This window comes from Triturus cristatus, chromosome 8, assembly GCF_964204655.1.
Source record: "Triturus cristatus chromosome 8, aTriCri1.1, whole genome shotgun sequence".
Lineage (NCBI taxonomy): Eukaryota > Metazoa > Chordata > Amphibia > Caudata > Salamandridae > Triturus > Triturus cristatus.
Window position 1 is genome coordinate 1,273,991,860 of NC_140591.1, and position 12,375 is coordinate 1,274,004,234.

At 44.5% G+C, this 12,375-nt stretch overlaps 1 protein-coding gene across 4 annotated transcripts in view; it reads left to right on the forward strand.

The window, feature by feature from the left end:
- Window positions 1-12,375, forward strand: part of DCAF6 (DDB1 and CUL4 associated factor 6) — a 525,140-nt gene that overhangs the window by 310,174 nt on the left and 202,591 nt on the right. For 2 of the 4 annotated variants that reach the window (XM_085622996.1, XM_085622997.1), the window contains exon 11: window positions 5,623-5,787. The exons of the other annotated variants lie outside the window; for them this stretch is intronic. In XM_085622996.1, coding sequence (XP_085479122.1) covers window positions 5,623-5,787 — 165 coding nt within the window. The remainder of the gene's footprint in view (window positions 1-5,622; window positions 5,788-12,375) is intronic. 4 annotated transcript variants of the gene reach the window in all.

Sequence of the window (12,375 nt, forward strand, 5' to 3'; positions counted from 1 at the left end):
CCCTTGTGTGTTCACCAAAGTGACGGAGGTGGTCGCAGCTCATCTGTGCAGATCAGGGATGCCAGGTTTCCCCTATCTCGATGACTGGCTGCTGAAGGCTCCCAGCTCCAGACTACGCCAAACCTCCTGCATTCACTGGGGTTCACTATCAACGTGTCAAAGTCACACATGACTCGCTCTCAGACACTCCCTTTCATCAGAGCTGTTCTGAACACAGTGCAGTTTCGGGCCTATCCTCCTGTGTGGCGAGTCCAGGATATTCAGGCTATTATACTGATGTTTCAGACTCTATCCTGGATTTTAGTGAGAATGACTCTGAGGCTGTGGGGCCTCATGGCCTCCAGCATCCTGCTAGTAACACATGCCAGATGGCATATGCAGGCTCTGCAGTGGGATTTGAGGTGCTAATGGGCACAGCATCAGGGGAATCTCTCTGACATGGTCCAGATCCCAGAGGGACCTTCACAAGACCTGCAGTGGTGGATAACGAACCGTGATTGGATCAGAGGCAGACCCCTCTCCCTTCCCCAATCAGATCTTACAGTAGTGACAGATGCGTCACTCTTGGAATGGGGAAGGCCATCTGGGAAAGGAGGAGATCAGAGCACTCTGATCTCCGGCGGAGTCTGGATTCCACATCAACTTAATGGAGCTTCAAGTGATCTGTTTGTCGCTGAAACAAGGAAGGCTAGTTTCAAGTGTTCACAGACAACACTACTGCCATGTGGTATTGCAGCAAACTGGGTGGACTAGGGCCGTGGACCCTTTGCCAAGAGGCCCTGCGTCTCTGGACGTGGCTGGAACAGCAAAGCATTTCTCTGGTGGTTCAACACCTGGCAGGTTCCCTGAACGCCAGGATGAATTTACTCAGCCATCGATGCCTAGCGGATCATGAGTGGCATTTCCATCCGGAGATGGAGCAAGGTCTCTTTCAGCAGTGGGGAGAGCCTTGGTTAGATCTGTTTGTCTCCGCAGAGTAGACGCAATGTAAGCATGCTTGCGCCCTGGAGTCTCCAAGGTGGCTCCTTCTCTGAGACGCTTTTCAACTCGAGTGGAGCTCAGGCCTCTTGTACTCCTTTCTGCCCATACCACTCCTGCCCAGAACTCTCAAGAAGACCAGGAATAACTGGGCACAAGTCATCCTTGTGGCTCCGGATTGGGCACAGAGAGTCTGGTATCCCAAGCATCTGCAAATAAACATCGGTCCTCTGATCATTCTGCCCCTTCGGGAGGATCTTCTGTCGCAGCAGCAGGGGAGGGTCCTCCACCCGAACTTGTCAACTCTACGCCTTCTTGTGTGGAGATTGAACGGCGACAGTTGATGGCTTTCGGCCTTCCTTCCGAAGTCTGCAATGTTATCTTGGCAGCCATGCGGCCGTCCACCAAGAAGGTATACGCTTGCCGGTAGAACAAATTTGTATCATATTGTACAGAACAGTCTGACTCTCTGTATGCTTCCGTTTATAATGTGCTGCTTTTTATTTTACCCCTGGCTCAGCAGGGCGCTGCTGTAGGAACCCTGAAAGGGTTTGTCTACTTTCCTGAGGCTGCCAGACCAACCCTCCTTATTTAAATCACCCATTGTACATAGATTTATGAAAGACCTTGTACATATGTTCTCATCTGCCCATTTCATTATGCCTGAGTGGGACCTTAATTTGGTTCTCACCTTCCTCATGTATGCTCCTTTCGAACCCTTATGTGATTGTCCCCTCCGGCTGCTCACCATCAAAACAGTCTTTTGCCTCTGCCAGAAGGGTGAGTGAAGTGCAGGCTTTATCATCCAAGCCTCCCTTCTTGACAATAATCCCTGACAAGTTGGTGCTTCGCACAAGGGCCTCTTTCCTTCCAAAAGTGGTTGCACCTATTCATGTGGGACAGTCTATCACTTGCCCACTTTTTCCGCTTCTCCGCATTCCTCTAAAGAAGAAGAGCGACTCCACCGTCTGGACCTAAAAAGAGCATGGTCGTTCTACCTTGACCGCACAAAAGGGTTCCAGGTGGATGACCAGCCCTTCGTGGAGTACGTTGGAGTGATGAAGGGTTGGGCGGTGCAGAAGAGGACCATCTTGTGATTTGTTGTCCTCTGCATCAAGATTTCTTACACTCTGGCAAAGGAGAAGCCTCCTGAAGGCTTAAGGGCTCATTCCACCAGAGCTAAGGCTGCTACCACTGCGTTAGCACATGGAGTCCCAGTCCTGGTCATCTGTCAGGCAGCAACGTGGGCACACCTGCACACGTTTACCAAACATTACTGCCTAGACAGTCAAGTCCGCAGGGACAGGTATTTTACCTGTTCAGTCCAGCTGGATTTCCTAGTCTGAACTTGTCCGCAGTCCCTCCTCCGGGGAAGGTATTGTTTAAATATCTTTTCAAAGGTAAGGAATCTGCAGCTAGATGGTTTTATCAGGTGAACAAGTTACTTACCTTCGTTAATACCTTATCTGGTAGAGACATGATCTAAACTCATGTTCCTTATCGACCAACCTATCCTCCCTGCACTGCGGACATGTTTCTAGGGTCAGGGCTGATCCCCTTCAGGGCCCTACTTTTCCAACACACTAATGTCAGTACACTACATGACTCCACGCTTCTGGCGTGGAAAGTTGTGAAAAAGTAATTGACGCCAGCGTGCCTAGATGGCACCTAAATAGGTGTTGCGGATGTCACTTCTGGTGCTAAGGACGCCATGCGGAGCCGAAAAACCCCACCTACTGGCGCTCAGGGGTAATGCTCAAAGAAAAATCTTCCGGATCCAGTCTGCCATCTGGGAGATTCAAAGGTCAAGAACCTGAAGGATCATGTCTCTACCAGATAAGGCGTAACCGAAGGTAAGTAACTTGTTCATTACTGCTGCAGGTTACCCTGAATGGCCACCTCTCCACTTTGGAGTGTTTTACAAAAATTCATTTGACCCATAACTTAATTAGATATTCTCTAAGATTCATGTTACCTCTTCAGGTGCCTCAAGACTAACAAGAGCCTGAGTAGCTTAAATGTCAGAGTACCGAGGGTGATAGCTATCAGATCGCTGTGTTGGCCACCTTGACCAAGGGTAAGGGTCAAAGGAATTAAGATCCAATTTAAATGGTTACTGTATTTCGCTTTGCTCGGTCAGGTATCCACAATCTCAAAGCTAGAAGGTTAGTTTGCATAGGCTGCTCCTATAACCATGCTCTATTGAAATAATTTTCAAACTACTGGAGGGACAAAATCGGAACTGCTCAACGTGTTTGTCTTTACACAGTTGCATGTTTTCAAATATGACACTATCTTCTTTGTTAGTGAAAAATTCTTGCATTTGTACTTTGTAACGACTACCTAAATGAACATGCTTGGGTCATAGCTGGCCTATTCATGAGGAGTGTTTTTTATGACTGAGAGGCAATTTGGTGCAAACTACAATAGAAAGGCTTGAGAGAATCTGGACGCTGTTCTTGATATTCGATCTTTAATCTCAGCTGGGACTTGAAGTGTCTATATAGAAGGCCTTATTATGACTTTGGCATTGTGGCAGCAGGCCGCCATGCCAGCGCCCCGCTGCTACACGGCCAAAGCCATATTGAGACTGCCTGCCGGTTTCCGTCTGGAATCCAGATCGGTTAATCCTGTGGTGCTGCAGTCCTGCGGCGGCTGCCCCACGGCGGTGCAGCGCTAAAGCTCATACGGGAGCCCTAGCAAGGCACCGCAATGGGACCGCCATTGCATGTTCCTGCAGGGCATGGACTCTCAAGTCCATGCCGTGCAGGAACTGGGGGTGCGTGCATACAGGGGGCACACCATGTGCCCCCCTGCATGCATCCACTGGCGCAGAGGCAACAGGGGGCCTTTGTTTCCTCACCGCCATTAAAACTGTTGCGGTGAGGAAACTCCGTGCCGCAGCAGCACTGCCAGTATGTTCGGGGCCTCAGACCACTCTGAGACTGCCAGGGATCGCGGATCCCTGGCAGCACCAGCGGTCCCATGGTGGTCCGACCGCACTACTTCTAATAAGGCGCTTGGACCACCGGTGGGGTGGTAGCTGCACCACCACAGTGGGTTTGGTGGTCTATCTGACAGCCAAACTCATAATACGACTCTTTGTATTCTTACAAACATCGTGGAAGATTTGTAGGTGTCTGTAATTCACCAGTGCTGATTCATGATTTCTCTTCTTGGAGCATGCGTTTCAGAGCAATTGCACATGAAATGGGGTTGTGATTTACCAGCTTAATTTGGTCTTAAAAGACAGATCTGTTCTGTAACTCTGAGAAGCTAATAGGAGCTCCGCTAAGGGCCTATTACAAGTGTACCTGATAAAATTCGACACTGAGGTGTGTGGAACCTATTGGATGGAATAATTATTGTGTATTCTGACTTTCTGGGAAATAAATGCAGATTTACGTTTACTGTGTCAAATTCCACTTGGCCTGGCAAATACTGTACTTTTTCCCCTTCAATTTAGAGGTCTGCCCTACCGAAATTTAACAGAGGGTACGAACTTTATCACACGCACTAATTATTTTTTCACACACATTATTTATAGGTTTTTCAATGTCACAGAGTGGTACATAGTAAAACAAACAGAAAGAATCCAAGGCAATTTTGTATAGTAGGGCAACTACAGCGTTCATTGAGTTAAGAATCAGACTGAAAAGAGGAAATAAAAACAGAAGACGGTCATTAACAGCAGATTAGGTTCATAGGGTGGGAGTTACTTACATGAAAACATTAGCAGTATTATCTGAGTGAACACGTGCTAATTATTTGGTGTGATAAACATCCCACTACTTATCCCTGTGCAAACAGGTATTCAGCAGGGGTCGTAACTTAATTGGCCTCTTGCAATCAAGCTCCAAGGGTGAATATGATGGGGGTCTATTACCGTACAACTGGGCCATATTTTTGTGGACATGCAGCAGTTTGCCTACATCTTTCAATTTCCATGCTTAATTGGAGAGGGTGAAAAGCCTTTTATGAATAAGCACTTTAGCACATTTTGTTTGCAGAAGTCTAGTTCGAACATACAATGGATACAAAAAAAATAATAGTCAAAGTGTTTTCAGTAGTCATCAAGTATAGATGTCTCCGTGGAAATTCCCACCATCTTAACTACACCGACAGCTGGCTGGGGTGAAGAAATATCTGTGTCTAAAACTTAGGCGTCAATTGACGACAAGTAACTGTGAGAAGGTAGTTTTCCCTGACACAGTCACTGTTTCTTTTGTGAGATGGATCATGAATAGAATCACCATTTTTTACTGGGAGTATATTTGGTGAGGGATTCACTTAGGGCCTCTGGCGAGATTTCATCAGGCCCTTAGTCTCTACTCCAAATGAGTCTCTTGTGGTTACTCATAGTAAGTGATGATTTTTAAAGCATGTGCACAATTGACTGGTTGATTTGGAAATAAGACTCCCCACAGTTCTAGGATCCTCTGGCATGAGATGGGAATTCAAAGAAGGTGGTGTACCATTGCAAATTCAGAATGCATGAGAAAAAACCCCATACTCAGCATGTTCTTGGTTTATTAGTGATCAGGTGTGCTGTTTCTACTATAGGGCTTATGCTCCCTGTGTTTTCTATTTCTGTGCTTTTTTCTGTGACTTTACCTATGTTTTTACCTCCTTTTCTTCTGTCAGAATTAAAAGTGCCTGGGTTAAGTTTGATTCGTTGGCGCCTACAGCAGCTGAGGCTTAAGAAGGCTCAACAGCAGAGAGAGGCAGAAATAGCAGAGGGTTCTCCATCACAGTCTACCTCTGATCAGTCTTCTCTTGTGGGCTCCTCTCAGGACCCTCAAACTTCAGGTTGTGGTTTTTTTGAGATTCTTAAACAGCTTCTGGTTTTCATAGCTTGTGCTGCATTTGTTTGCTACTTTTATCTCTTGCATTTCCAAAAGAATATACACTTTCAGCTCACAAACCTTTCATAACTGACTTGCAGTTAAGTGAACAAGTGGGATTTATAACTTTTCCTCCAAAAGAATTGCTTTATGACTTTGTAGCTGTGGTACGCTTATTATACCTGCTTAACAGAGATGGGATGGAGCTTAAATTCTGTCTCTTGTGTTTAGTGTTTATTAAATTTTCTACTGATAAGAGAAATCACTGCCACATTAACCCACACAATATTATAGTGGCTACACAAATTGCATGAAGACACACTTGTCTTGCATCTTTTCTTTGTCAACTAATTGTTTGCAACAAGTAGGACTCATTAATTGCTTGATTACCAGTATCTGAACTAGCAAGACAAACTACTTTGAGCAGCTCTCGATTTTAATGTAAAAGAACCATCTGCATAGTCGCAATATTATGTCCACAGCAATGGCCCCTTTGGACGGTTACCATTTTTAACTAGAAGGTCGTCCGTTCATTTTTCCCATCTTGAAAACAAATTGGTTCTTGGTATGCTCGCTTGTGGCTTCAATTTCATTCAATGCTTTGAAAGGAGTTTTTTCTTCAGGCTGAGTGGGATATCTGTTTTGGTTTGTGGATGTTTTTTGTGTTGCCTTTGGGGTATTCTATGATCAGATATGGTTATTTTCTTTTTTAACCTTTTGGTTAGTACGTCTCAGTTGTGTTGTATTGCTGGAATGAAAAATGCTCTTTTTGGCTATCCTTAATTTTTTGTATCCCAAATTGAGATGTGTGCTTGGATGATCAGCACGATCGCCAGGTACCTATTGGTAGGTACTCATTAATCAAACTAAGTTTGACGTGTCCATCTACAGCCTTCAGTTCTGTTGAACTACTAAGAAAGGTAACATTTTACTCTTGTATACCCAAAGAGAGCCAATCCTTATCTCATACGTAATGCTGAACACATGCATGGTTCACACAGCACACCGCTGTATGTACTACTAGTGTCGGATTGGCCTGTTGGGCAGTCTGGCAGTGCCAGAAGGCCTAATATGACAGGCCAGTGTGTGTGCCTTTTTTTGGCTGTTGGTGTGGCAGTTTTATGGTCTACTGGGCAGGTTTTTACTGTTAATTTCCCGGATATTAAAACTAACACTGCCTGCAGCAAGCTCAAATTCGAGCAGTCTTCTAAACCCCGCAAAACACTTATACAGCGTGTCTTTACGAGCTCAAAACGGCTCCACTTTTTTAGCTATCTAATTCACTAATGAAGGCCACTTTTATTGTGGTGCCCGGGCCCATTTTCTGCCCCAGTTCGACCCTGTACTTTGGTAACCCAAGAGATAATCTGCATCTCTGTGTGTTATGTTTGTGTTGCATTTGGCTGTACCATGACCTGTGTGGTACACAGTGCCACCCATGCAGTGTTTGTGATAGTTGAATAAAATGAAATACATGCTCCAGATTTTGGGCTAGATGATGAGTCTATTGCTTCTGCTGTGTTTCCAGAGTGCACATATTCAGCTGCAAACTGTACATAGTGCATGGTCTAAAATTGCTGGTTGCTTTTGCACAATTCAGTGAAAGTGTGAACTAATCACTATATGAATGCTGAACTTGGTGATGTCCAATTTATATGTTTTATGTGTTTTCATGGAAATGTGAGCAAAGGTCCTCTGTGGAGTTTTGAATGTCAATTTATTTTGGGTAGATTCTCTAATACAATATTTGTGTACCTTGACCAACATTCTTAAACTCAACATGTGTAGCCTTGCTTAATAAAACAGTTTTTCTAGAAGAGAAATGTGAACAATGTTCAAAGGAAACAACAGTTATAGCCCTGCTCAAATATCTATTTACTGCTTGAATGTTTCCTGCCTTTTAACTGTACTGATTTGCTTAACCTCTCACATTTGAATTTACAATTCTCAAACGGATCATTCGCAGCACCTTTATTTCGGGGAGATATTTCTAACTGCAGATTCCTTACCCTTGGAATTTTCCTAGGTGCCTGACTGGATCTTGGGAATTCTCTAGCAATGCTCCTGCGTACTGGCAGGTGGTGCTGTGTGGCTCCGCAGTGACTTTGCACTGCCCTTGAAGTGATGGAGATCAGACACATTTAATTATTATTTCTGCATACTAACATCAGTTCCTTTCTTTCTGCACACTTTCATGCGGATACTGAGCTTTACTCCCAACTTAATTAGATTTGTGATGGCTTTAAAATTGCAAACATTTAATTTAATTTAATTGTGGGTTTATATAGCGCTAGAATCGACTCCCGGAGGAGTATCTCTGCGCTTCGACCGCTGGGGAACCCGTCCTGGCTCACCCTGAGAGATGGTCCCTAATGGGTATCTCTAAGGTGCGACCACGCATCCCCGGCGGTCTGGGGGGGCCGTTGTGAAGATGAGGCAAGCTAATGCCCAGAGTTGCCGAGTGTGGTCCCTGACTGGAGTAGGCACGGAGGCGAGAATTATCGAGCCCGCTGACCCTGGTCCACGACCCTGCCGCGTCGGGAATCGAACCCTGGTCCCGGGCCGTCCTCTGCTTACGGGTCTGCCGCCTCTAACCAGTGAGCCACACCTCTGCACTATATGCTTGGGAACAATGGTCTCACTAATGAGTACTGGATTCAAACTGTGCCTAGACTTCAGAAAGCAGCTATCGGTCACAGACCTGCATGAGTTATGTTTGTGGAGCTTGGGCTTCGGGCAAGATAAAGTTAAGCCACAAGTGTGCCTTCATGCACACCAAGGTGAATCCAGACTGAAAGACAAACCTCTTTGTTGCTGAGTACAAAAAACAGTAGAGTTTGAAGGATAAGCCTGGTTTCCGCTCCATGTCACAGGCCTGGTTGTGCGTCCGGTCTTGAGGCTCCTCCTGTTATAAATCCACTTCCCAGTCAAAATCTTCCAGTAAGTCTAAGTTGAAGACTAGACACAAGTGCAAGAAAACCAAGTCAGACTTGACCCTTCCTGCCACTTCAAGCCTACCCAGAAGGTGCGAGGCGCGTCAAGACACGGACTGCACCCTCTAGTGTACCATGCATCTGAACTGATTCTGCAGTTGGTTCCGAGGCACCCTGAATTTCCTAGGCTATTGTCAACCCTGCAGCATCTAGTGACCTTAATGAGGCCATGCTGAAGATCTTTGGTATGCTTCTGGCTCCCTCAAGTGTGCCTTCAGGCTGCAGGAGTCCAAGTCACACTTCCACCAGCAGGGCTCAAACATCACTCATTGTGCCACTTACTGGGTCTTCACCAATTATATAAGGGGGCAGAATGAGCACATGCTGACCCACTGGGCATGTGGGAAGGTCCAACATGCCCTCTCCCTTGATTGGTTTGTTGCAAAATGGACATTGTGTTATCACAGCCATTACAGGACTCTGGGTTTGGGTCCCCATTGTCTGGAAAGCCAGGTTTTCAGGGTTACAACAAGCATCACTTATAAATTATAGAGGATAATAACATCCAAACTCCTGGGGCCCATCATTCAGCTACACCTGTATTTGCATTACACTGGGGTAGTGAGCCTGTGAGTCAAGAAATATTCCTTCCACAAGGGATGTAAAGCGGGGGCGCTTGTTAGCCCCCCTCCTTTTCAACTTGACACCATCAATAGACACTCCCCTTAGATTAGTATGGAACACATCAGCAACCTGCTGCTTACGCAGATGACGTAGCCCTGTTTAACTATATGAGAGTAGGGTTGCAGAGATTGTTAAGCCTGCTACATTCCTACTCCTCCACTAACAGCTGGGGGGCCAACCTAAAGAAAACTAACGTTGTAATACTTGGAAGGGGGTGGCTGGTTCTACAATGACAACAAGATCACAAAGGATCACTCATACAAATACCTGGGGATCCTTATTGATGCAAGAGGCTCCCTTGCTCAGCAACAGAAGGAAGTCGAACAAAAGCCCTGGTCCTTTAGATGACTCTGTCAAAATTATCAAATACAATGTGTGGGGACCAAGTTTTTCCCCCTCCTGGAAATTATGAAATAGCAAATTATTCCAACGTTGTTATACGGACGTGTAATTTCACTGGGAAAAGGATGCAAACTTTTGAACAAACTTGTCACCAGGATATCCAAATTTGATCTCCGGTTGCCGAGATCCTCTTCCGCTGCCTAGGTCAGGTTGGAATTGGGCCTCTACGATCAGTGGGTCGCCAGAGCTAGTGCCTTTCTTAACCTGTGCCACAAACTTAGGGCTACCAGGGGTGGCTGTTTAGAGGCGCTACTGTGGGATGAAAACTGGAGGTCCTAGGCAACCTCATCATCTGTACCTTGAGGACTGCCTAAGTACCTTAAACCTGAGAGAGCTGTGAGCTTCCAGCTTGAGTCAACCCGCCTTTAAGAAATGCATTAAAAAGTGTGTTTGCCTCTTTTTATGTCACTCTGCCAAGGCCATTCTAGCTAAGCGTAAGCATGCCTGGGCGGTCATCAACTCTTATCAGCCAGCATCCCCTCCATCCTAAGCGTCTTGCTCATACTATAAACTCCAGAAAGTGAGATTCATGGCCCTCAGGTTCAGGGAATGGCCTTTCCTAAAACATCTTGCCAGATGTCGCCAGCCCTACGATGGAACAATATGCATGGGTTGTGTTCTGTGTGAGGAATCCTCTGAACACATAGCCTGCCTCTGCCCAGCGCTCCTAGAGTCGAACAATTTGGGCATTTGGTCACGTCAGCAGGCTATAATTGCTTTGTTTTACCCAGGCACTCCCACTGTAAACATTCTGCTGGCAAAGTTTGTTGCTTTGGCCTTCGATAAACTTGGCCACTCTAGAACTTTGCCGATTGGCCCTGGGCCCTCTTTTTCAGCGAATCACCAGCCGACACCTGATCTCAAAACCTAACTCATCGGTTGGAAGAGTCACCGCTGTGCTTGCCCCTGAGAGGATTATTGTTTATGAAACCTTTGTCACCGGTGGCTGCAAGACTGTACCTTTCATCCTATTATTCATAAGCCCATTAAAAGAACCTTATGGACTCAACCCCCTGCAATTCGTGTTCTGTTATTACAGTGGGTGTTAAGTGTACTATGCTCCCCGTTGAACAGATCATTGGTCAGATGCTCCAGATTTGTCTGTGAAAAATTGCTGCTACCACCAGTCTCCATTCCGGTTGAATGTCTTAGATTTGACTGTGAAGAATTGCTGCTACCACCCTCCTTCGCACTAGCACATTGCTGTGAATTAACATTCTCTTTTCACTTGCCTTTTAACCTGACGATTGTCTTAAATGCCCACAAAACACTGACATTGCCCCTGCTGCTATTTATTCTGTTGTTTGACTTGATATGATGGCAAATTCATTTTTTAATGTTCCTGCATTTAGGTTGGTGGACTTACTTCTTATAAACATTAGTTCAAGATAGCGTAGGAGTGTCTTCCCATGTAATAATGAGTCCTAATCATATCCGTATGTATGTGGCTCTAATTTTATTTACAAATTGATAGTTTGATGGGACTAAGGCTGTTGCTTAATAGGACTTGGGCTGTTCCTTAATTCTATTGGACATCGCACTATCAATTTGTAAATAAAATCGGGACCACATACAAACGGATATGATTATTACAGGGAAGACACTCCTATGCTCTCTTGAACAGACGTACAATGGCGGTATCAAGGGTCTAAATCCAGTTGGAGTGAACACCTGCCAAAAATTGTGGATTCTAAACGAAAGGTTGGACCCTTAATTTTTGTGCTTCTTTTAAACATTAGCCTTCCGGTTGATGTTGAACACCTGCACTTCCATTCATTATGCTGTTTTTAATTCATTTGTGTTCTTCTCAAAGTTGTAATGGTTTTTAAATATTCACACATTAAAGATTAAAATGTGTGTGTATATATATATATATATATATATATATATATATCAATCAGAAACAGCTGCTTCTCGCCTTCGCAGAATTTTCCATCAGCAAAGCAGACACAGACCCGTAATTGTGTGCTTAAGTTCGCACTTTAATGACGGCCATTACGCGTTTCAGTCCCGAACGGACCTTGATCACATGACAACGCTGTGAATGCCAGCAGACCATTTAAAGTGCTACATTTTACCACGTGATGGGTGAGATATAATAAAACAAGAAAAAATACTCCTCAGCCCAAAAAGCATACGTCATAGTCTCACTTGGTCACATTAGAAGAAATTCTTTTTTTTTTAGTAAACGGTAAGACATTGAATACCATCTCTCTTAATTAAAATAACCAATCTAAAATCCTTAAATAATTCATTCATAATAGATAATTTTGGTTAAAAAATAGCCTGTATAAACATTTCTAATTAAATAAATAATTAATATATTCAATCTTGATAAGAAAAGTAAAAATACTCATCAAAATTTAAAAGGTTTCCTAAGAAAAGGCATATTTTCCTGAGAGACTTAATGTAAAGGTATTAACATGTAAACAATTCTGGGATCAATCCCCAATTTGACATAATGCAGTCTTAGCTTAAATGCATTAGATATATGTCTTGGACTGAATTAGAATAGTGCAAAATTCTGTTCTATT